The 23772-nt window shown below is 35.3% G+C and overlaps 2 protein-coding genes across 2 annotated transcripts in view; one reads left to right on the top strand and one right to left on the bottom strand.

The window, feature by feature from the left end:
• IMMP2L (inner mitochondrial membrane peptidase subunit 2) overlaps window positions 1-23772 on the top strand; it is an 885960-nt gene that overhangs the window by 415989 nt on the left and 446199 nt on the right.
• Window positions 19526-23772, bottom strand: part of LRRN3 (leucine rich repeat neuronal 3) — a 38579-nt gene continuing 34332 nt past the window's right edge. Inside the window, exon 2 of the mRNA XM_030308242.2 lies at window positions 19526-22399. Coding sequence (XP_030164102.1) covers window positions 19914-22040 — 2127 coding nt within the window. The 5' untranslated portion in view covers window positions 22041-22399 and the 3' untranslated portion in view covers window positions 19526-19913. The remainder of the gene's footprint in view (window positions 22400-23772) is intronic.

Below are 23772 nucleotides of genomic sequence, written 5' to 3'. Positions count from 1 at the left end.
GGCTCCACACTGTCAGCATGGAGCCTGATGCGAGGCTTGATCTCACGAACTGTGAGATCATTATCTGAGCAGAAATCCAGAGTCCAGGCTTAACTGACTGAGCTACCCAGCCACGCTATTTCTGGAGGTTTTGAATGAGTCAGTGCTGTGTGGTCTGTAGTCATGGGTATTTACTTATTTAGCCTGGGAAAGAGCTAGGGAAATGGGAATCCTCAAACATGTATCAGGACAGTAAGTTACTTCCTAGTAGTTATATACATGATTATATAATGCATGTTTTACCTCTTTAATATCCATGCTTTTTCTTATTCCTCATTTGTATAATAGCAGTTTCTAATGATGGATTCTTTTATGACGTGTGTGTGTGTGTGTGTATGTGTGTGTATGTGTGTGTGTGTGTGTGTGTGTGTGTGTGTGTGTGTGTTTGTAAACATTGTTTTGGCTTTTTTGACCTCAAACATGTACACATAAAATTTTAATTGGACCTCACAGAAAAGTTAAGAATTATGGTACTTCAGCTACTGAGTAACTGTAAACTTGGGAAATACGTATATCTCTTAAACTTAAAAAAAAAAAAGAAGCACACAACTCTGTAGTGTAGGTAGTAGTGTAGGGCAGGTTACATTCTGCTTTTGGTCCATAACAACAAAGATGTCACAATCTAAAAATAAAATCAGAATGATGAATTTCAATGACAACAATGAAAGTTTTGAGGCCAGGAGAGTTGTTCATCTAATTGAGGGCATTGCCTTCTCCTGTCCTCAGGTACAGAATATTGTTCCATTTTAAGCCATTGAGGAAAGGGGCTTTATATTTGAAATTGCAAGCTAATAAATGTTCTTTTTCTCATTAACACACATGACCTTTATGATTTATGCTCTCATGCATACTGGCCCACTTTCTCAGTCTCTGTTAATAATGCTGAGAATCTCTGTTTAATGTGAATTATTTTCTAACCAAATTCCTGGGAATTCATAATAGATATTCACTGGAGTCATGTGTTAGTCCTGTTCAGGAAAGAAAAATATCAAAAGGAATCCAGCTTGCTGTGCTTTTTCTGATTTCTTCAACATATATCTAAAATGATTCCATGTATAGGAATTGTGCAGGCAACTTCATCAGGCTTCTGATACTAGAGATAATACATGACTTTCTTATTTCAAATAATAAGCTATTTGCTGTTCAAATAACAATTAGTAGAGCTGGAATGAGAAAGACAGATGAAGGATGACTGATAATTAAGTTTAGAGGGCTCTGTCCTATTTTATGTTCTCCTTAATTTATAGTGGATTAAATATTCTCATATTGTTTTTCCCTCTTTGACACAGATGGCTATGGAATTTGGATTTAAATCCAAATCCACAATGTCCACAGTAAAGTCCTAGAAAATTGTAATAAATGCATTCATAAATCTGCATAATTAATGAACAGATTGAGTTAATTTTTAGTTTTTTAAAGTCGATGAAGAAGATAATTTAGAGAACAGAGTTTTAGCAAAACATGCAGCTCAGGGCAAGCTAATATTATAGCCTTTTTTCTTTCCCATCATTTGACATGGCTGTTGGGTTATCATTTTACTGTAATTAACATAAGAAATGAATAAGCAAACAAAAAGCAGAATAAGACCTATCAATACAGAGAACAAACTGATGGTTGCCAGAGGGAAGCGGGGTGAAGGGTGGACAAATGGGTTAAGGGAAGTAGGAGATATAGGAAATATGGTTAGGGAATGAATAAGTCGCAGGAATAAAAGACACAGCACAAGAAATGATACTGTAATAGCATTGTATAGTGACAAATGGTAGCTACACTTGTGAGCATAACACAATGTATAGAAAAGTTGAATCACTATGTTGTACATCTGAAACTAACACTGTATGTCTACTCAAAAAACTACTTTAAAGTGGATAAAATTATATTTTCAGGAAAGTATGGAAAGGTATGAGAAAATGGGAAAAGGTGGAGAGGTATGAGAGAATGGAGTTCTCATTCTTCATAGCAGTATTTCTAGTTAGCCAATTATATCTAAGACTTGAGCATTAAATAGTAGTAGTATGGGTATGGAATGTGGTGGGAACACCAGAAATAATAGCTTGGTTAATGTTAGCTGTGTGTCCTTGCTTCCTTCCAGTTCTAACCATGCCAGAATTTATAGATATTGCGGTGCGTAGAGACCATTGAATTAACAGTCAGAAGATCTGGTGCTGGTCCTGCTCTGCCACCAACTAAGCATATATTTTTCATGAAAATAGGTATAATGAAAAAAGGTATAATATTCCATGATTCTTCACCACTTTATTATTCAAGTTCTATACTATATGCCAGATATTTTCTTCTATTGTAAGCATGGTGGACAAGAAGAGACTATTTCTAGCACATCTATCAATGGTATTAAGTTTTGCTTTGCTTTGTCATTCAGCCATTTACCCAAGTAGCTTTAGAATTTACCCTTTTAGGTGAAAAATAGACCATTTTTCTTCTCAAGCAGCCAAATAGTCTTAATAACTTGGAGAACAGTGTGGACGGCCATTAGCATAAATGAGAAGCAATAGTTCTTTTAGTTAAGGCAGATGGAAATGTTTTCAATTCTTATACCCTGTGACATTTGTGAGAAGTTCAGATATTTCCAAAATTGCAAAAAGCCGTCTGGCCAAAATGCCTTGGCCTTCTTAACTTATTTAACCCCTGCCCAACTATATTTCTTAGCTTTTTCATTATTTGTGTTGCAAATTTTTATTGTTTGTTCAACAGAACACAAATTAAGTGAAGTATAGTATTTTTGAAAGGTACATAGCTGTCACGCTGAATTTCATCACTTTTCAGAACCCTGAAGGTTGAATGTGCAGGTAGAAAATATGTAGTATTGACTCACCTGGTCTCAGGAATATATGATCCTGTCCAAAAGGTTGGTGTTAGCCAGGTCATTGCCACTTCATGTCATATCTGCCTTTGCCAACCGAGTTTTTAAAGGGCAGTAGAGAGCAAGTGATAATAGACACAACCTAACATTTAATGAGGACAAATGAACTAACACTTCGTTCCAGTGGACACAGAGAGCTTTGTTCTCTTCAATGCCCCTGCATCTCAGTCTGTCTCCCCCCTCCCCCCCCCCCCACCGCCACCATCTCTTGCTTCAATTCTGTTTGTACCTTTTTTCTTACCTCACTCTTTAGTCTCGTGTCTCAAATGTTAGGGATTTATTGGCTCTGTTTGTGTCTCTCCTCTTTCTTTTCTAGTCCACTTTCCTTTTTTCCCCACTCCTGTTCATTGTACTCCAAGCAAACAACATAGTTAGGAAATGGAAATAAAATTGTGATGGATTTCGTAGATGAGACACTGTGGAAATAAAATTAGAGTTTCAGTTTTTGAAGAAGTAGTTATGTCAACAGCACAAGGTGAACCACATTTTCAGCCGGTGAATATATCTTAATAGGTGTTTCCTTCCCTAGCTCAAAATAGGTTTTTAATTCAGAGAAAAATTTTTTTTCCATTTCAGAAAATGGAGATTTATTGCTATTTTTATTTATTTATTTATTTATTTATTTATTTATTATTATTATTTGCTATTTTTATTTTTTTTTTTTAATTTTTTTTTTCAACGTTTATTTTATTTTTGGGACAGAGAGAGACAGAGCATGAACGAGGGAGGGGCAGAGAGAGAGGGAGACACAGAATCGGAAACAGGCTCCAGGCTCTGAGCCATCAGCCCAGAGCCCGACGCGGGGCTCGAACTCACAGACCGCGAGATCGTGACCTGGCTGAAGTCGGACGCTTAACCGACTGCGCCACCCAGGCGCCCCCTATTTTTATTTTAAAGAGACTTATATGTCTTCTATTGTAAAAAGAACTTTCTAGATAGGGGATATAATTAAGCTGCATATTAGAATCAGGTTAATGACTATTATCTGGAATTTTCACAAAATACATCTGGAAGGTACTTAACTGCTACAACACTTCTTATCTCTCTTTCCTCCTGCATAGTTTTCCCTACCATGTATACTTGTCTCCACCCTTGCAGGAAAGGTGCATATCTGGTCCATCTTTGTATGTCCTGAAGCTTTTAACATTTTAATTTCTTTGTAAATACTGTTGGACAAAGAAATATCAACCTATTCCAGTCTCTGGCCATTGTTTTATTAGTTTATTGCCTATTCAGAAAACCATTGAGAGTTTTTGCATTTGGGGAAGGGTGCCACTGAGATTCATGGAGGAGTAAAACTCTGTCTTCATTTAGTTTTTTGTTAGCTCATATCCAATAGCGTTTCTTCACTGTACAACGTAAATAGGGCAAAGATGAAAATTTCAGTTTGTCCTTGGTTTATCTGTTGCTGACATACTTGACACCAAATGGACATATTATTCATTGGTTTGGTCATTTAGCCTCACAATAGCTAAAAAGACTTAAATAAAGGGTTAAGTAGAGAAATTTTTAAAAATGATGCTAACTGAAAAATATTTAGCAGTGTTTTTTCCTGTTGTATTTGTGGTATTTGAATGTATCATAACGTTCAGTAATTTTTCTTCCTAGGATATATATACAAGCAGGTCTCTTTTGCCTCAAAGGGTTTTACAAGGAAGCTATATTATTTGAAGATGAACAAATGCTAAGCTATTTCAGGCAAGTGACCACAAAATTTCTGGCATTCTTCATTGGCAAAGCAACTCACTATACTTTTTGGTTTGTAAGAATGGAATATGAGATGAATTAAAATAAGAGGAGTACATGTTGGGAGAACCTGATATCTAATTTTTTTTAGCTGTGTTCTACTTTTTTCACAGGACCGTTTTCATTTTTTGTAAGTCATTTTGCAGGGTTGTATCTATAAATTACACATAACTTGGAACCAGTTACGCCATTTGTTTGTTTGTGGGTGGCAATTAAAATTTAAGATGGGTTAAGCAGTTAAATAAGAAACAATGAATTATATTGCCTGTGTCATAAAACATAGCTACCACAACTAAACAGGGAGGCACACTGTTTCCTTCTTACTTTGGTCCTGTGGCCCCAGGAGTTAATGTAAGGCACAAAGTGCCAGTGCTGGAAGGATGCCAAGTCATTGGACAGACTGAGTGCCTTCAGTTATTTTATGAGACCGTCACCCTAGTTGTGTTAGTGCTGAACAGACAAAAGCAGAGGAAAACCTTTAGCTGGAGGGATCTTGTTTCCTGCAGTAGAACAAAGGCATCAAGATTACTCTAGGCAATGTGACATTATCCATATCCTCCAAATAACTGAGAAGAATGAATGAGCTAACTTTTTCTGTTTTAAGGTTACTTTATACAAAAGTGTAGTGAATCTGTTTTCCAATTGTATTTCAAAGTGAGATTTTAAGTATAATTTCTTAACTCATTCGTACTAAAGGTCTCACAAAAATTCAACACTGTTTTCTATTTTGTGGTAAACCTGTTGAATTACTCCTTGTTTTAAGAAAACCGAGCTGGGGACGCTTGGGTGGCTCAGTCGGTTAAGTGTCTGACTCTTGATTGTGGCTCAGTTCATGATTTCACAGTTCATGGGATTGAGCCTCATAGAGTGCTCTGCGTTGGCAGCATGAAGTCTGCTTGGGATTCTTTCTCTCCCTGTCGCTCAGCCCCTCCCCTGCTCACTTGCTCAAAATAAAAAACTTAAAATAAAAACTGAACTGCTTTTGACTCTGTGCTTTTTATCATTCATAACACTGAAGTGGTGATTTAATGTATTTATCGCTCAAATCAGATTATTTTTTTTTTCCCCTATCATTTACTTGGCTTCTTGGCGTATCAAGCTTGATTACATTCGCCTTTTCTTACTTTGAGCAATATGTCTGAAAGTGGGAAGTAGAAAAAAACTGATCTTCCTAAGTGTATAAAGCAATATGCCAGTGTTCTGTGTAAGTTTTATTTTGCATAATGGAAAATTGTAATTCTGGCTTGACATCTTTTTTTTTTTTTTGCTATGATTAGGAAATGGTGAAATGAGTTGAAAGCAACTAAATAAACACTTATTAAGAAATTCTTTACTTCAAACAAATTTTTTTTTAAATTTTTTTAACGTTTATTTATTTTTGAGACAGAGCATGAACGGGGGAGGGTCAGAGAGAGAGAGGGAGACACAGAATCTGAAACAGGCTCCAGGCTCTGAGGTGTCAGCACAGAGCCCGAGGCGGGGCTCGAACTCACGGACCCCGAGATCATGACCTGAGCTGAAGTCGGCCGCTTAACCGACTGAGCCACCCAGGCACCCCGAAAAAAATTTTTTTGAAGACATCTAAATGGCTCTTCCAGAATGGTAATTATTATAAATTGAACAAAGAACAAATTCCTCTTGAAAATTAATTTTACTTTATATGTGCTTGCATCTTTGTTATACCATTGTAAATATTTTCAAAGAACTGAGATGGAGGGAGTTTGACACCATTCCATCCATACTCTGCTACTATTAGCACTTGAACTGAGCCATCTTCACAATATTCCAATTCGACTGGAACTCTATGGTTGACATCCTAGATTTATGCATTTATTTCTGCTTGTAGTGGGTTGAAAAGACTTAGTCAAGTCCTAACCCCATTACCTGTGACTATGACCTTATTTTGAAGTAGGGTCTTTGTAGATTTAATCAGATTAAGATGAGGTCCTACTGAAATTAGTCCGATGACTGGTGCCTTTACAAGAGACAGCAGAGGGAGATTTGGGCATAGAGGCACAGAGACATAGGGAAGAAGGCTGTGTGACAGCTTATTCACTGCTCCTTTCTTTAAATGAAACTCAGGAGGGGCGCCTGGGTGGCGCAGTCGGTTAAGCGTCCGACTTCAGCCAGGTCACGATCTCGCGGTCCGTGAGTTCGAGCCCCGCGTCGGGCTCTGGGCTGATGGCTCAGAGCCTGGAGCCTGTTTCCGATTCTGTGTCTCCCTCTCTCTCTGCCCCTCCCCTGTTCATGCTCTGTCTCTCTCTGTCCCAAAAATAAATAAAAAACGTTGAAAAAAAAAATTTTAAATGAAACTCAGGAAAACATTCCTAGTTGAAAGCCATGGAATCTACCAATGGAGGTTCTTGCTTAGAAATCTATAACAAGAAAATCTACTGATTTAATTATTATAAGATTTCTTCTATCCTTTGAGAAGTTTTTAGTATGGTACCTTTAGATGGATGCATTCTAGAGATGTTGATTGTATTCCTGTAGTCCATTCTCTAAGCTATTAAAAAATTAGGAATTTTGGAGTCATACAGATTAGGGTATGAAATCCAATAATTTCTTTTGGGCACGTTATTCAGCTCTCCTAAGCCTCAGTATGTACGTATCAAGCTCACCCTCTTCTATTCCTTCATGTGGTACCACTTTACTACCTGCTCTTGTCATCTATTCCTCTCTTTTACTTTCCCTTTTTCTCCTGGAGTAAAGAGAAACAGTATTAAGCTTTGAACTGATTCAGACAAAAGAAGAGATGCTAAATGGCACTTGCACAGCCATTTCTTGAGTCTTGCTTCATTTCTGACCATGATTGTACTAGTAGGTGCTCAATGTTTTTCAAATTGCAGATCATGACTTATTAGTAGTTAATGAAATCAATTAATAGATCATCCAGCATTAAAAAAAATAGAATAGATAATATGAGTTTACATTGCCCAGAGTTTTCATGAAACTTAAATTGTGTGTGTGTGTGTTGCAATGTATCAAATTTATTTTAATGTGGAGTACAGTTTAAAATAAATTTAGAAGCCAAATCGCTAAATGAAAACAAGCTTTAGTTATTCTAATCTATACTCTCCTCCTCTGCATCCTGTTAACTCATGGTGGGGATTGACTACTGTTATTAAGTTAAGCAATAAAATAACCAGGACAAATGGAAAGAGTTTGTATTAGTTTTCTTTTTGAGTAGCTGCTCTCATGATAACTGCTGGTGCTAATTAAGTTGCCATAAGACCCACTCCTACTATCTGCTGAGTGACATTTACCTAAGAGGTCGTATTAGTTCATGTGATAAATTCCAAGGTTTATTATAGGTGTTAGTAAGCTAACAAAACCAGTCAGTTTAGTTTTACATAAAGTCCAAGTCCATTTCATCACTGCACATAAAAACTAACTAGTGAAGTCTTGGTAAGTTGCTTAAACTTTCTAAAATGAACTTTTCTCACCTGTAATACAAATATGCTCTGGAAAGAATCTTCCTCATAGGGGTTAAACAAATGTATATGTATTCTAGGACTTAGTATTTATTAACTGCTGGTGATGATGGTATTGGTGATGCTGCTAACCACAAGATTTGGCATCAAATATAATGACCCTCATCTGCCTAGAATTGGCTGTTTTCATTTGAAAAGAGTGCAAGAATTTGATTAAATTGCTCTCCAACCAAATAAAGAGATTAGATTTTAGCACACCTAGAGGGTTGCATTCTGTTTTCAGTCCTATATTTTGAGACTCAAATGGCTTGAGTCACTTCCAGAGAAGAGTGACCTGAATTGCTTTAAGGACATGGATTCCTTCAGTTTGGAGCAAAGACATAGGGACATGATGGCATAGTGGTCTTGTAGAGGTGCTCTATGGTATATACATTACATTTATTCGTTTTTCTTTTTGTTCCCTGAAATGAAACTGGTGTAGATTGGAAAGAAGGAAATGCTCAGTTTAACATGAATGGAACAATCTGTTTACTTGTAGAGTTTTCAAAAATGTAATAGATTGACATATAAGGGACTGATCCAGTAGAGGATGGTAACATCAGTTAACCATGTTGTTGGGAGATACAGGGGTTTGGTGAGATGGTCGGGTGAGCACTGAAGTCTTCTTTCATTCTGAAATTGGACATCTGCCACTTTTAAAGTCTGGAAAGCTCTAGCCTGGACTAAGAGTGAAGGTAGTAAAGTCCAGGATAATACAGAATTTGTGGAAGGCAAAATCGTAGGCTTTAAAAGAGTGTATATGGGGACCATAGAGAACGTGAAGCTCTCTTTTCTGTATTTTCTTGATATTGTATAATGATGTTCAATAAAATGTATTAAGATAAAATAATATACAATTATATTTTAAAACATTGTGTTTTAAAAGAGTAATGTGACATCTTGATGATAATCTGGGGATTTTAAGTCAAGGAGACTTTAGGAAAGGTTTGTGGGTTTTTTTAAATTTTTTTTAAGTATATTTATTTTTGAGAGACAGAGAGACAGCATGAGTGGGGGAAGGGAACAGAGAGAGAGAGACATGGGATTCGAAGCAGGCTCCAGGCTCTGAGCTGTCATCACGGAGCCTGATGTGGGGCTAAACCCCATGAACCGTGAGATCATGACCTGACCCGAAGTCGGACGCTTAACCGACTCAGACACCCAGGTGCCCTGAGGAGAGGTTTAACATAAAAACTCTTCTGTAGCCAGATTATTTAAAGATCACAAGGTTATCTTTTCCCAATACAGCAAAAATCTTTATCGATAAGTCTCTTGCCCCTGGGAAAGGCATCCACAGATATTTGACAGTGCTCACTTTGGAGCAATGGGAAGATTGAACAGGTTTGAAACTTTGTCTGATGGTAATTTTATTTGATATTTCCTTCCTCGTGACCAATAATTAATTCATCAAGGTAGGTTAGCACAGTTTTCCTGACATCACAGAGTAGTTATGGATAATATATTCAAATACCAGATATAATGGGTATGAAAATGTCATATCTTAAGACATACTTTACAGATGTGTAATCAGTAAAATTTTATAGCATCCTCATAAGCTGAAGGTTTTAATTTCAGTTCCAAGTCTTGGGCTCCTGATATCAGACTTTCTAGTACTTTATATATTCTGGCTTCTGTGAAGTTCAAACCTAACTTGTTTTTTCAAGAATGAAATGACAGCCTTAATATGATCTACATATTCTTACCTGGTGTTTTAAGTATTCACACTGAACAACAGTAGACCTGAATCCTGCAGCCAAGTACTGGGGCAGAGTTACTCTTATCAATAAAATAAAGGCCACTCTCTTGTTACGCTTATTTCAAAATGTAATCATTTTTTGTAAAAGCTCTCTGACCCTTCTCCATTGTCTATACCAGGGTGAAATGAAACAAACGCATCCGCCATCGTTAGTTGACATTCTCTTCACAAATTAGCAGCTAGCATCATGACATTGTAGAAGTCTTTCTGAGCATACTCAGATACTGCCATTTTAAGTATCTTCAGAAAGTAGATGTGCTTTTACCCAGTTTATTTTCTATTTGGAATTGCCCTCTTGGTTTCAGGTGAAAATATACAACAGTGTATTCAACAAGATATTGAAGAATTGAGAAATGACTAATTTAATAGTCATTATATCACAGTTCTCTCAAAACATTATTGAGAAAACTTGATAGAAGTGTCTACAAATTTTTATGCTAATGTTTATCTTTTATTGTTTATTATGTTCTATTATGTTTATTATGTCTCTTAATGCTTATGTCCTTTATTAATTTTTAAGTACATCTTCAAAACTGACCCTTAAATTATTTGCTACAATGTACTTCTTTACTCTGCAAACCTATATTATACTCATATTAAACAATCTTTTTTTAAAATAATGTTTTTATTTTATTTATTTTTGAGAGAGAGAGGGGTTGAGAGAGAGAGAGAGAGAGAGTGCGAACATGAGCGGGAGAGGGACAGAGAGAGAGGGAGGCACAGAATCTAAAGTAGGCTCCAGGCTCTGAGCTGTCAGCACAAAGCCCGACACGGGGCTCCAGCCAGTAAACCGGGAAATCATGACCCGAGCCGAAGTCAGATGCTTAACCCACTGAGCCACCCAGGCACTCCCTCATTTTAACAATCTTAATGAAACCTTTCTTCTTGAGAGAGTGTAGTGGTGAGAAAGTAGAGAACACCTAGAATGAGTATCCTATTTGTGTGAATCAGTATTTCTACAAACACTCTTTCCTATTTTAATTTGAGTTCAAGGTCTCACTTAGATATAAATGATACAGGACAATTTCTTTTTTTCTATTATCTGAAGAAAGTGATACCTGTGAGATCTCATTAGAACTGTGTCTGGTATTGTAGAAAGCATAGTCCATGTAAATGAGACACAATATTTTTTTTCCCCTGGTTTTCCTGTATCTATTTTTGTACTTATATACTTATTAAAGTCTATGTAATATATTCGTGAAATTTCTTAAAGAGAAATGCAATTGGCAATGAAAATTGAAGTAGATTAGTCTTAAATTCAAAGACATAGACCTTAATTTTATATTACGTTTGGGTTTTTATGTACAAACCTCACAGAATACCTACAGTCTCTTTCATTTATTTGCCTTTTGGGGAGAGAGTGGAGAGCTGCAGTAATATTTTCACCCTCTGTGATTTCATGGGAGATGTATTTTTCAAAATATCTGAAATGAAAATAATGTGCAAATTATGAACTCTCCTAAAACTGAGCATGAAGGTTGTGTGTCTGAGTGTATGCTTGTGAGGGTCTTGAGTGTTTGTGTGTGTGTGTGCACGCATGGTGTTTCAGACTAGGGAAGACCTGACTGAGAGGGTGGGGTACAGAGTGTGCTTAATTCACTTTCCTTTTTTATTTTCCACTTCTCATATGTTCAGCTATGGATGACTAGGGATACGATGGGAGATTAGGGTTTGGCTACAGAGGGAGACAAGATTGAAAGATGGAGAACTAGTATTTGTAGCCTTATAAATTAGTCCTGGTGTTTTAAATTTGACCTTGTCATTTTCTCTTGGATAGTAGTATCTGCCAAAATATTTGTTAGAAACAAATAAGGTTTGATTTCTACCCATCTTTCCAGTTTTCTTTCTGAGGCCAACTCTAGCTTTTTTCCTTCCTGAAGACTTTCTCCTAGTTACACAGCACTCTGATGCTATTCAAATCCTTTAGCTTATTGTCATCTCTACACTATCCCTAGCTTATCTCAGCATTCCTCTGCTCTTTAATTGGAAGATCGTGTAAAGATAGTCTTAGTTGTCAGAATCCTTTCTGAGGCCCTTTATAATAACCTATATCCCCCAAATACGTGTAAGCTATCCTCATGCCTATACTGTTTTTATTAACATGCACTGCATTTGCTAGATTTACTTGTTGTCACCTACCTATAGATGATAAATGTTGTCAGGTCAGGGAATTTGTCTATCACAGTCAATATCGAATCTCTAGTAGTTAATAATGTGTCTAGCACTTAGTAGATCCTCAGTAAATGAAGACTGCATGGATAAAATTCATGGATGAATGAAAACATGGGCCACTTCTTGCTTTTCTGTTCAGTAACTTTGCTGTATTATTTTCCAAATCTTATTTCTCAGAAGGAATTCTACCATACCAATGATTCATTAAAAAATAATCAAGGTGGGCATATCATTTGGAATTAGAACATGGTTTACCATAGTGACTTTCAAATATTTGCAAGTAAAATTTAGTATTCACTGAATACTGAGAACGTTCTTTACACTTAAAATTATTTCTTCATGCCAGTTTAATTACATAGAAACTTATTAACCTGTGGATGTGTTCGTTTTGTTTGTTTGTTTTACCAAACTACCTTGCTTCTTCTCCTGGAAAGTATGTATGATGAACTTCCAAATAGGCATCTGTACATCTTAATTACATTGATACGTTTGACAGTGTCAAGTTTTCATTTAATATTTTTTGTTGTCCCATTTTTCAACAAACTGTGTCATCTAACCTCTCTTAAATAATTCCGTTCTCCTAGAGCGAAATTCATTTATTAGAATTCCTCAGAACCAATACACAAATTCCATTTCATAAATTTACTCCTCAGAAGCCAAGGTTTATGACACAAGACATGCGATCCAACAAAGATTAACTCCATCAGAGCACACTGACTGCTGAGTCTCTTAAGATGATGGCGGTAGTGCTCCAGTACTGGCAAGGATGGGGATGATGGCAAAGCAGCGAAAGAAAAATGTTTCTCCCTCAATCCTTACTTTTAAAGCAGGATTCTCCTTCCAAGGTCAGAGTTACTGTATATGATATTATCATCTGGGAGTCAGAAAGAGGGTTAAACAAGTAATTGACCATCTTGTACTTTTCTGTGATGGGATTGAAAAACAAGAGCTTTATACATTGGGACTGTGAAATGGATGCATGGGAACAATCACAAGAAAGTCTTTTAAAAGTCCCTAAAAGTGCTTTGCATCCAGTGAGTACTTCGTGAATATACTTACTTTAAAACTTTTATTTGTAAGAATATGTGCAGGTTTTTGTCGCTGTTATTGTTGATAAACGAGTGCTCATTTTTCTGTCTTGGGTAAATACTAACTGGAAGTTGACAGATAGGGTCCCTTTATATTTAATTCCTCATGCAAAACTGAGTTAAAATGTTATAAAGAAACATGTTGATGGAGATAGATAGAAGATAATAGGCATAATTAATGAATCTGGCATATTATTGATGGGTTGTTCCTCCCCCAAAATTTTATCTGATAGTTATTTTTGTGGGTTGTGCATGCTTAAAAAAGTACCTGAATGTTATTATTTGCCATGATGTTGTATATTTGGTTTTTCTGCTCTGTTATTATATTGTTCTCTTAGGAAGGAAAATTACTCAACTTCTCTGAGGCCGTTCTATAAAATGAGAGTGTGAATACTGTACTACTGGAAATTTCATAAAAATTGAATTTATATATATTGTATATAAATATATATACACACACAGGCACACAGACACACACACAGACAAGAGAGGGAGTAAGCATATTCATTAGTATACCTGACATACTAAGATGGTAAATGTTCATTTTTTTCCATATCCTTTCTCCTTAAGAATCGGAGTAGATTTCTTAGGACCCTAGCAAATTGTTAGTTGGGCACATGCTCAGCATTCAGTAAATATTTCTCTTATTCCTTCCTAATTTTCATCTTGCTATTCAAGTATATATTAATGCATATTTATTCAACTATAATAATATGTTAATAATATATTAATTGCTAAGCATTTTATGTGCCAGAAAAATATCTCAAGCATTATATTATCACTTTCGGACTGAGCCTGTACTGAGACACAAATAATCCATTGGACAGAAACCCTAAATTCCCTCACCCTCACACAGTTGTTTTTGATGTAGTTCCTCTTTTCAGTGCAATCTGTTGTTATATATTTTTATAAAGATTTTGTTCATAGAAAGAAATGAATGTTTTCTTCTATTTTTATTCCTTTTCTATATCATAACCCTTGTTTGAAGGAGTTTTAAGCTCAAAGGTTTGAATTGGATAGTTAAAATTTCATAGTTATATAAATTCATGCATTCTGTTTGTAAATGTATTTTAATCTCTGGTAAAATAAATAATTTAATATGAAAATGATATAATGGAATGTTGGTTTATTGATTAATTGACTAGTAAACAGGAAAAGGGACCCTAGATGACTTAAACTTCTCTTGGAGACACGTTTTCTTGTTCTTTATTGAATATATGACTGGTCTCTGAAACTATTATTACAAGGATGTTTGCCAGAGGTATCCAACTTTGATCTGAATTCTAATAATAAATTTCATCTTTATAAAGTATTCTTTTGAAGAACTCCTTTGGTGTGTTTGACCATATTGCTTTAATAGTGGCAACTCTCATGGTTTAAGAACTATTTGTCTTTACCAGCCCTGAATCTGGTACCACAAATGACAGATTTATTATTATTATTATTATTATTATTATTATACTCTCATGCTCTCAATGCTAGGATTAGGATGGTCAATTTATGTCCTAAGCTTACTCCACTATTTGTTCCAGTGGCTAATAAACATTATAAATGGATATTGCAATTGGATTTTGAATCAATAACTTCAGACACTGAACCATATGTTTTAATGAGAAGCTGGATTTTCCTTACATTGGTCACATAGTACGATTAGTTTTTTTAATGATATATTAGAGTCGGAAAAGATAAATATAAACACACAAAATGCCATGAGGTCTTCAAATTCCGTTATAGTTCATTCTTCTGAAAGACTTGCCAAGGTCAACCATAACTCTCTGTGCTATGCTTTGTTACTTTGGGCCACTCTGCAATTATTTTGAAATCATATATGGTATTTTCTCTGAATTTATTACTTATTTGAATACCTCAGTTTGCTCTTAAGAGAAAGTTGTATTGATATATCTGTGATGTATCTAACCCCTTAGTTGGTATTGACTGTATGGCTAATTTCAAAGATAGCTTTAGGAGCCCTCTGATGTGTATATAAAGTGAATCAGAATAGTAAATTCAAATCTCTGTGGGCCTATTTTCAGTAGGAATAAAAATGAATTGTGTTCTGGTTCATATGATCTTCTTACCTAAGCCTACTGAATGCTTACTACTCAATTCAAGGGCACCTATGTTATATAATTAATAAAATGTTTAGGATAGATTTTGGAAATAATCTATATTTCACTGCAATATTCTTTTTTAAACATTTATCTTTTAATGATTTTTCTTAGGACTGGATATATGGATTATGACTTTCAGAATTAACTCTGATTTTGTCATTTTATTCCTGTGTACAAATGGTGTTTTTATTTTTCCCTTGCTTCAGAGGAATAAGATGAATCAAAGTGGTAGTCACCCTTAATAATAGATAGAGCCCTCATTTTACAAATGAACACACAGAAGCAGCCACTATTGTGTTGAAACTGGAATCAGTTTTTTTTCCAGAGCTCCATGGTGCTGATTAGTGCATTTTGATTCTAGGCATGGTTCTTTCATTCCACTAACATACTGCCATGATCCCAAGCAATGACCTAGTTAACAATGTATTAGTCAGGGTAAAATGATATAGAATAGGGACTGTAGAACTAAGGGTGAGAATATTACCATCTGAGAATGTGGTGGAAGAGATCATTGTAGTTTATGACCATTTGGGATGCTTGATATAGTAAACATATCTGGCAACTATACACTTAAAAAAAACTTTTACTAATTTATTATACTTTGTTGGGAAGTATACTTTATTATACTTTGTTGCGTGGGAAGGAGAGTATTAGAGAAAGGGAGAGAGAGAGAGAAAGAGAGAGAGAGAGAGAGCGAGCAGGGAGATTGGATCAAAGAAAATGCAGCCGCAATTTAATCACTGTTCATTATTACGTATCTCCTAGACTGCCAACATTGGGATGAAGCTGAAGATTTTGTTTAATAGTGATATAATGAGATTTTTTTCCTGACACTTGTGGCAGCTGTGAGGTATTTCATTGGAATTTTCCCTTGCTTTAGCAAACACATAGTTTTAAACCTTTCATTGTTTTTATTGTTAGCTTTATTAGTTAATGACATATCTCTTTTGATTTTTTCATGTGAAAGAATAATCTATAAAATTTTAAATTTTTTGCTCATAGTTGGTAGACATGACTCTTGATTTAACCAGTTGAGGTATAGATTCAGGCTGGTGTGTGTGTGTGTGTGTGTGTGTGTGTGTGTGTGCGCGCATTAAAGCCCATAATAAATTTGAATTAAATTCTCATATCAAAATATAATAAGTAAAACCTTTTAGAGCAAGAATAAAACATGATATTTTGAGTATTGTTATTCTGTGAAAGTATAGATTGAAACTGGGACTCTTACTAGGTAACCTAATTAACACATACTTGTGAAAGCAGTGATATATAACCAGTATGTAATCCAGTAGAATATAAGTCTCTTAAGTGGTGGGAAATATGTCCTGTTCACTTCTGTTTTTCCAGTGATGAATAGCCATACAGTAAATATTTATAAAGGGTAACCAAAAAAATTACAGTTTCACAAATAGACTAAGGAATTATAATTTTAAACTTATGCTTGCTGATATGTAATTTTGCTTAAAAACCTTTTATCTAATTAAAATAAAATTTTAAGAATTAAAACAAGTATCAAAAGATAGATAGAGACACCATAAATGGATTTCATTTCTTTCTAGGCAAAATTGTCAGCACATGACTGGCAGCATATTGTTGATTACCTTTGCTAACAAAGACACATTTTGCTCTGCATTGTTTTCATACGTCACTTGTATTCAACGGGGCATGCTTATCTTCAGAAGATTTGAATTTTATTACATAGTATAAATTATAAAGCATATAATTATTTTAAAATCATTCTTGTAAAGGGTTGCCTGGGTGGCTCAGTCAACTGAGCATCCGGCTTACGATTTCGGCTCACGTCAAGATCCCAGGTTCATGGGATTGAGCCCCGCATTGGGCTCTGTGCTGGGCCTGAAGCCTGCTTGAGATTCTCTCTTTCTCTTTCTCTTCTTTTGCCCCTACCCTGCTTGTGCACATGTGCTGTCTCTCAAATCAAATTTTAAAAATTTTTAAATATTTTTGTGAAAAAGTGTTTTTCTCCATACAAGGTGAGAAGATCCGTTGACATTCACAGAGGTATAAACTTTAGAGTTTTATTTGTTATAGGTAAAGTTTGCCATTGCATCCATATAGTATCACCAAAGTGTAAGTTACATGCTTTGAGTATTCTGACTAGTGCTTAATTTTATGTGAGGTTTAGAAGGAAATGCTGTTCTTGTTATTGAAACAAATGTCTTTTTACTCTCATTGGCAATTTAGATTAAATTTTAAGGAAGTAAATAGGATCATGATTTTCTTTGAGCATCTGTATTTATTTGGCTGTAACAAAAATACTTCATTTCATTGTCCACTGTTAGGTAACTATTCAGAGTGCTTATTTGCTACAATTTTTCTAAGAAAAATGTAGCTTGAAATGCATTTTAAGCTTTCTGCTATGTTTGTTATAGTTCTTCGGGCAGATAGGTTTAAAAGAAACATACAAGATACCTGAGAAAGTTCTTGCTGACCTATGCAATACCTGCCTCCTAATAGGTCATATTTCAGCTCCTATATTTTTGACAAATAGCCTGGCTCTAAAAAGCTCTGTCCATGGTGCTGAAACATCTCATGATGTATGAGCATGCCTTCCTGATAAATTCTAATGTCAGCCTCTGTCTGATAGTGATTCATCAGACTGTAAAATTTGTGTTTGGGAAACACATTGAATTAGCAAGTTTTATATTTTCGATGTGTTAAAATTAACACAGTTTGTCCTTTTGTTTTAAAGAGTTCATAACAATTACCTTCCACTTTGTCAAAAACAGCAGGATTTAATTAGAAACTGTCAAGGCTATCATAAAAGCAAATGTCTGCATTAACAAATAAATTGATATGGCTACGGGCTGGAAATGTTCACAGACCAGTGACATGTTGATAACATGCAGCAAGCTATTGTAAGAAAAGTTAAACACTTCATTATGAACAGGCAAAGCAACAATTAACATGGAAGCCTTATTGCTTTGTAGAGGTAAGCGATTTGCCTATAAAAAGTATGGCTTATTATCTTAGAAGGTTTTTATTGTTTCAGGATTTTTTTTTGTACACAAATGCATTTATTTTTTTAGGACTGTGGGTCTTTGTTTGGAAATATGACTTAAAACCCTGAAAGACTTTGGTTATTTTCTCCAAGTGAAATCTTTATATTTCCTATTTTAGAGCTTTAAGTGATTAGTAATGTTTTTGGCACTTCAGTGATTTTTTTAAGCTGTGTTTTTTAGGTGTCTTAAATATAGTCATAGAGAACTAAATCTTTTCCCTTTACTCTAAATTAGTCTTTGAAGCTTTTTCTGTTTATTATCAAAACTATCCTCTTAAATTTTGTTACACTCTGGAATCATCTGATTTATGTCATTTTTGTATGGTGGTGAACAAAATAAAAGGGAGAAATTTATAAAATTGAACCTGATAAGCATACTCTACCAAATATCTAATATGTTTAAAGTAAAATTTTAAAATCCTACTCTTGGAATATCCTAGTCTTCTAAAATTCTAAAACTTATGGTCATCCTGGGGAAAGAACCCTTCACTCTGATCATAGCAGATTTCAAGTCAGCACCAACCAGGTAAGTTGCTATGCAAGTATATAAACCTCCCTCTTTTGGGTTCTTGTACAACGTGTTTGGTTGTTAGATTTGAAACACAGCAAATTGTTATATCATTTTCTTCTTACTGCAGTGAAGCACATTAAATATTCAGAATCAGAGATTTGAAAATTAGACCTAAATCCTAAGTCCTGCCAAAATTTGGCAATATTTTCTGCAAAGCAAGCAGCTTACAGTTGAGGTACTACTAATTATTAAAATAAAATTTTCAGTTCCTCAGATATTGGATTTACATTATGTGAACTTAACAATTAAATCCACTCCAAAAGTTGCTTGTTAAGAAAGTATTTAAGTGATTGCATGATATCCCTGAGGATTTGTTTCTGTCAATAAAGGGTTAAATAGAGTGTTGTTGTTGTTGTTGTTGTTGTTGTTGTTGTTATTGCCTTTCAATACAGATAAAATGTCCTAAATTCATTCTTGTACATTACAAATATGTAATTACAGAACCCAATAAAAGTGTCTTAGCATTCCAAATTTCATTATAGAAAAACACTTTTAAAAAATGCTGTCATTTAAATGACACTTGATCAGATGACATTTCCCAGAAATTATTCTTTATTTAGAAACAAAAACAAGACAAAAGCAATTGATTTTAATCCAAAATGTATTTTTTTTCTTATAAAAGAGACCCACATACTCACTGTGTCTACTCTACAGAATTTGTCCATTTTATTACACCACGTGTCAATTCAAGTTATCTAGTCACTGCAAAAACTCGTGGCTAATATGTGTAATACAACACAGGAGGAGGTATTGCTCAGTTCAACTACTCTTATATACTTAAAAAAAATACAGAAATGTTTTTGTCCACTTTAACTGTAGTCCAGACATAAAAGTTACATGAAAGTTCTAGAAAATGGAATTATTTTATTTGGTTGCCACAGTACCCTTTGAAGCCAGGTAATTAAAATGCTGAACTTGTACATATTTCCCTTGGTCAGGAGCAGCATTGGTGAAGCTTAAACTTCTTTCTAGAAAGTAATATTTCTCTGCTTTTGTCTTTTTTCAAGCACAGGTGCAGTCTTAAGATTTTCTTTGAAGTAGGTTTACTTAGTTGTTTTTAGGACATATTTGTTGGCACACCTATAACAGTTGCTTTCACTTCCAGTGCTGTACTTTTTTCTTTGCCTGCTTCCCAGAGGTTGATTAGAGGAGGATAAAGCTCACTGAATGCAAAGGTTGGTTTCTGTAAGTAATTCCTCACATAGCTATGTCCACCATCACAGTTCATGTCTTGGGAGAGGCAACTGAAAAGATATATCACACCAATAATCCCCAGAAAGCCTCCAAGGCAGGCCATAAATGTGGTAGTGTTACTCTTTTCATATTCTTTTTGATCAGGGTCCAAACCTTTTGTGGTGACATTTACACATTGTTTTCTGGTTTTTTGATAGATGGTGGGGATATCAATACAAATTTTATACTCAGTTGATGGGTTCAGATGAGTAAGATTATATACCTTGACATCAGATGGTATTCGAGCACTTTGGGCAGCATGAGCATTTTCAGTCTTGACAAAGGCTGTCCACTTAACACTAGATTTGAGAATTTTAGAACTTGCTTTCCAAGACACCAGAACTGAATTGGCCTGAACATCTTTTATTTTAATATTTAAGGATTCATTGTTATCCTGGGGAAAAGAACCATCAACTTTGATCATAACAGACTTCAAGTCAGCACCAACAAGGTTAGTTGCTATACAAGTATATAAACCCCCTTCTGTTGGGGTTATGTCATTTATATCTAGTGTGCCTTCAGAATGGACATAGAACTTGTCTTTCAGAGTATTAGGTAAGAGTTTTTGACCAGAAGGTGTTATCCAGTAGATTTCAGGCTGTGGCTCTGCAGTAGCTCTACAATGCAAGGAAACATAGCTCCCAGTGTCTAAATCCAGATTAGAAGGAAAGCTCTCAGGAGCGATAAGAGGGAGACATATTTCCATCATTTCTCTGAAGTGCACCTGCCGAACATTTTGTCCTTGGAATTCAGGTGGGTCCACACAAAACAGTGAGTCTGGCTCCATAAATCGAATGTTGGTTTTGTTCATATTAATCCAGCGGATGACACAATCACACCTGATAGGATTGCTGTGTATGCTGATCTCCTTGAGGTTTGGCAGAGACTCAATTGTACCATGGTACAGGGCACTAAGGGCATTGCTGTTAAGCATGAGTGATTCCAGCTTGGGTAGTCTGAAAAATGCATTTGGGTGAATGTAAGACAACCTGGGGTTGTTTGTAGCTTCTATTTTTCTTAAATCTGGCAGGTTATCCACTGCAAGACTGTCGATGGAAATCAGCTCAGGCATATTATTTATTCCCAACTCTTTTAAGTGTAGCATATTGCTGAAATCACCCCTCCGTATTCTATTAATGGGATTTTTATTTAGATCCAGGAATTTGAGGTTTATAGCTTTTTGGAGAGCAACATGGGGCACTTTAATAAGCCTGTTGTCGTAAAAAGAGATGCTTTCTAAGTTTTCAAGTCCAACCAAGGCATTATCTGGTATTTCCGTGAGGTTTATACCAGCTATAACCAGGCTGCGAAGATTGATAAGCGGCTTAAAGTTCATGTCTTTGATTCTGATGATTGGATTTTCCCCAATCATCAGAATCTCCAGATTGGGAAGAGCATCAAACCACTTACTGTTGATCATCTGCAATCTATTTGAGTTGAGATGAAGTCGAAGAAGATTATGTAGGCCAATAAAGGCTCCGGGTGAAATTGTAGAAAGCAAGTTGTGATTAATATAGAGTTCTTGTAAGTTGCTCAGTCCAGACAGACATTTTTCAGGCAGCTCAGTTAGTTTGTTTTCCTCTAAATACACAGAAAGAAGCTGAGGCATCTTTTTTACATTAATATTGGTGACTGAGGATAAATTGTTTTGAGATAAGTCCAGGCCAGTAAGGTTTACTGGAAAGTCTATGGAGTATTCAATTTTTGCAATATTGTTAGTCTGTAGGAGCAGAATCTGTGTGTCAGCAGGCAATCTGGCTGGGAAACTCGAAAGACCTAAATCATTACAATCCACTGTAGATGCTTCCATATAAATGGATCTGGGTGTAAACCAAGGCCTGATTTCACATGTACATAATTGTGGGCAATCCGCTTTTTTATCTACAGCTTGTACTAGTGTAGTGATAGCGAGGCCAAGTAGCACATGAATTCGGAGTGGCATGTCCTTCATCTTAGCTTTCTTCTTCAGAAATTTAATGGGCCCTTAAGGATTCCACAGTCACTGCGAGTAAGTTCAGTAAGAGCTGATTGATAAGGAAAATAGGTGCATTTGTCAAATGATGAATGCCATAAAACCACAAAGTTTCTCTTCATGGAAATAAGTGCTGGTGTCACAATTGTCTTGTCCAGAGATGTCATGCATATTGGAAAACAGACCACTATCTCCTCTATGATAGAACACTGATACACTTTCTGAAGATGGAGGATGTATAGATGGTCACAGGAAATTGAGCAATTCATTTATTTAGGAGTGTGATATTCACATCCCATGCTTGTTCAGTACTTGCGGGAATAGCAGCATGATGCTGACTATAATAAAATAGAACATAAAAGAAAAAAGAGAAGAACAATTAGTACAAAGGAAAAAAAGATACCATAATTAATACCCATAAAATACCATGATTGATTAACTAATTATGATTATCTTACATATAATTTTTTTTTTAGTTTACAATTAACTCAATATGTTTTGATGACTTTGTCCTTGTTATGACTATCCTTGGCCCAGACATTGGACAGGCTGAGAAATCAAGTCTTTAGAAGGCTGAAGTTATATTAAACACAGTGAATATGTTTCTAGAATTTTTCTGTTACTTCCCATCTTTACTTGTTTATACATGGGAATTTTGTTTATTATATTTGTCATTCTCTTTCATAATTAGTTATAGGGAAAAAGAAGAGCCTTTCAAAGATGATGGCTTGCTTTTTTCTCTTAGAGGAGCAAAATTAAATGGTTACAAATAAATAATACTGTTCAATTACAATTAAATGAGTTAGCCTGTGGTTCCTCGGGTTCCCAAGAGACAAAATTTAGAAACAAATTATGAAATGAACTAGAAGTAGTGGGATTTAGCCAGATTTCCCATTGACATTCATGTTTCTCTCCACAGTCTCCTTTGTATAAAGTGACTTGAATTTTTCAGTATTTGGGAGCGATTAAGTCTAATTTGCCATGGATGTACCTGTATATTGTCATTCTTTACTGACATTCAGATTAACGTTTGACTGTTTTCTTTTTCCCTGCAAATAACTTACATCCCATTAGTCACTAAAAATGAAAAAGTAACTTTATTACATGAGGAAAACAGGCACTTAGATATTCCATCTTTTAAGTGGATACTCATGTCTTTATCACATAAAAATAAGCAATCCAAAATTAGGTTGTAGTTTTGATATGTGCTGTGTTTTAAAATACCACACTGCTTTTAGATGTATACTCCATCAGTTGGACTGTGGGTGAACTCTTCCTGCAACTAGAGCATGCCTGCACTCCTCATTCTGGGGCTTTTTGCCTCCCAGCAATAGTGGTCTTCTGAATGATGATTTTGTAAATACTGTTATTTCTTTCATCTCTGCCCAGTATTGACATTCATATTGGCATGTTGACTTGCTCTAAGATGGGTGTTTCTATGAGAGAGATAAATATATTTGGAAATGCAGTCTCTACAGAGAGAAACATGTTTTTAAGTTAAAAAAATTATTTTTTAAAATTATAAACAATTTACAGTTAACAGTTATACCTAATTTTCCTCTTATCCTTTAAGACATGTGACTTTTATTTTAAGAGTTTAATCTCTACCCCCACCATTGGTCTCAAACTCATAACACTAAGCTCAAGAGTTGCATGCTCTATTGACTGAGCCAGCCAAGGGCCCCGAGTTGTGATTTTATCTAAAAACTGA

Source organism: Lynx canadensis, chromosome A2 (assembly GCF_007474595.2).
Source record: "Lynx canadensis isolate LIC74 chromosome A2, mLynCan4.pri.v2, whole genome shotgun sequence".
Lineage (NCBI taxonomy): Eukaryota > Metazoa > Chordata > Mammalia > Carnivora > Felidae > Lynx > Lynx canadensis.
The sequence above is the reverse complement of the archived record's forward strand: the minus strand, read 5'-3'. Positions and strand labels throughout refer to the sequence as shown.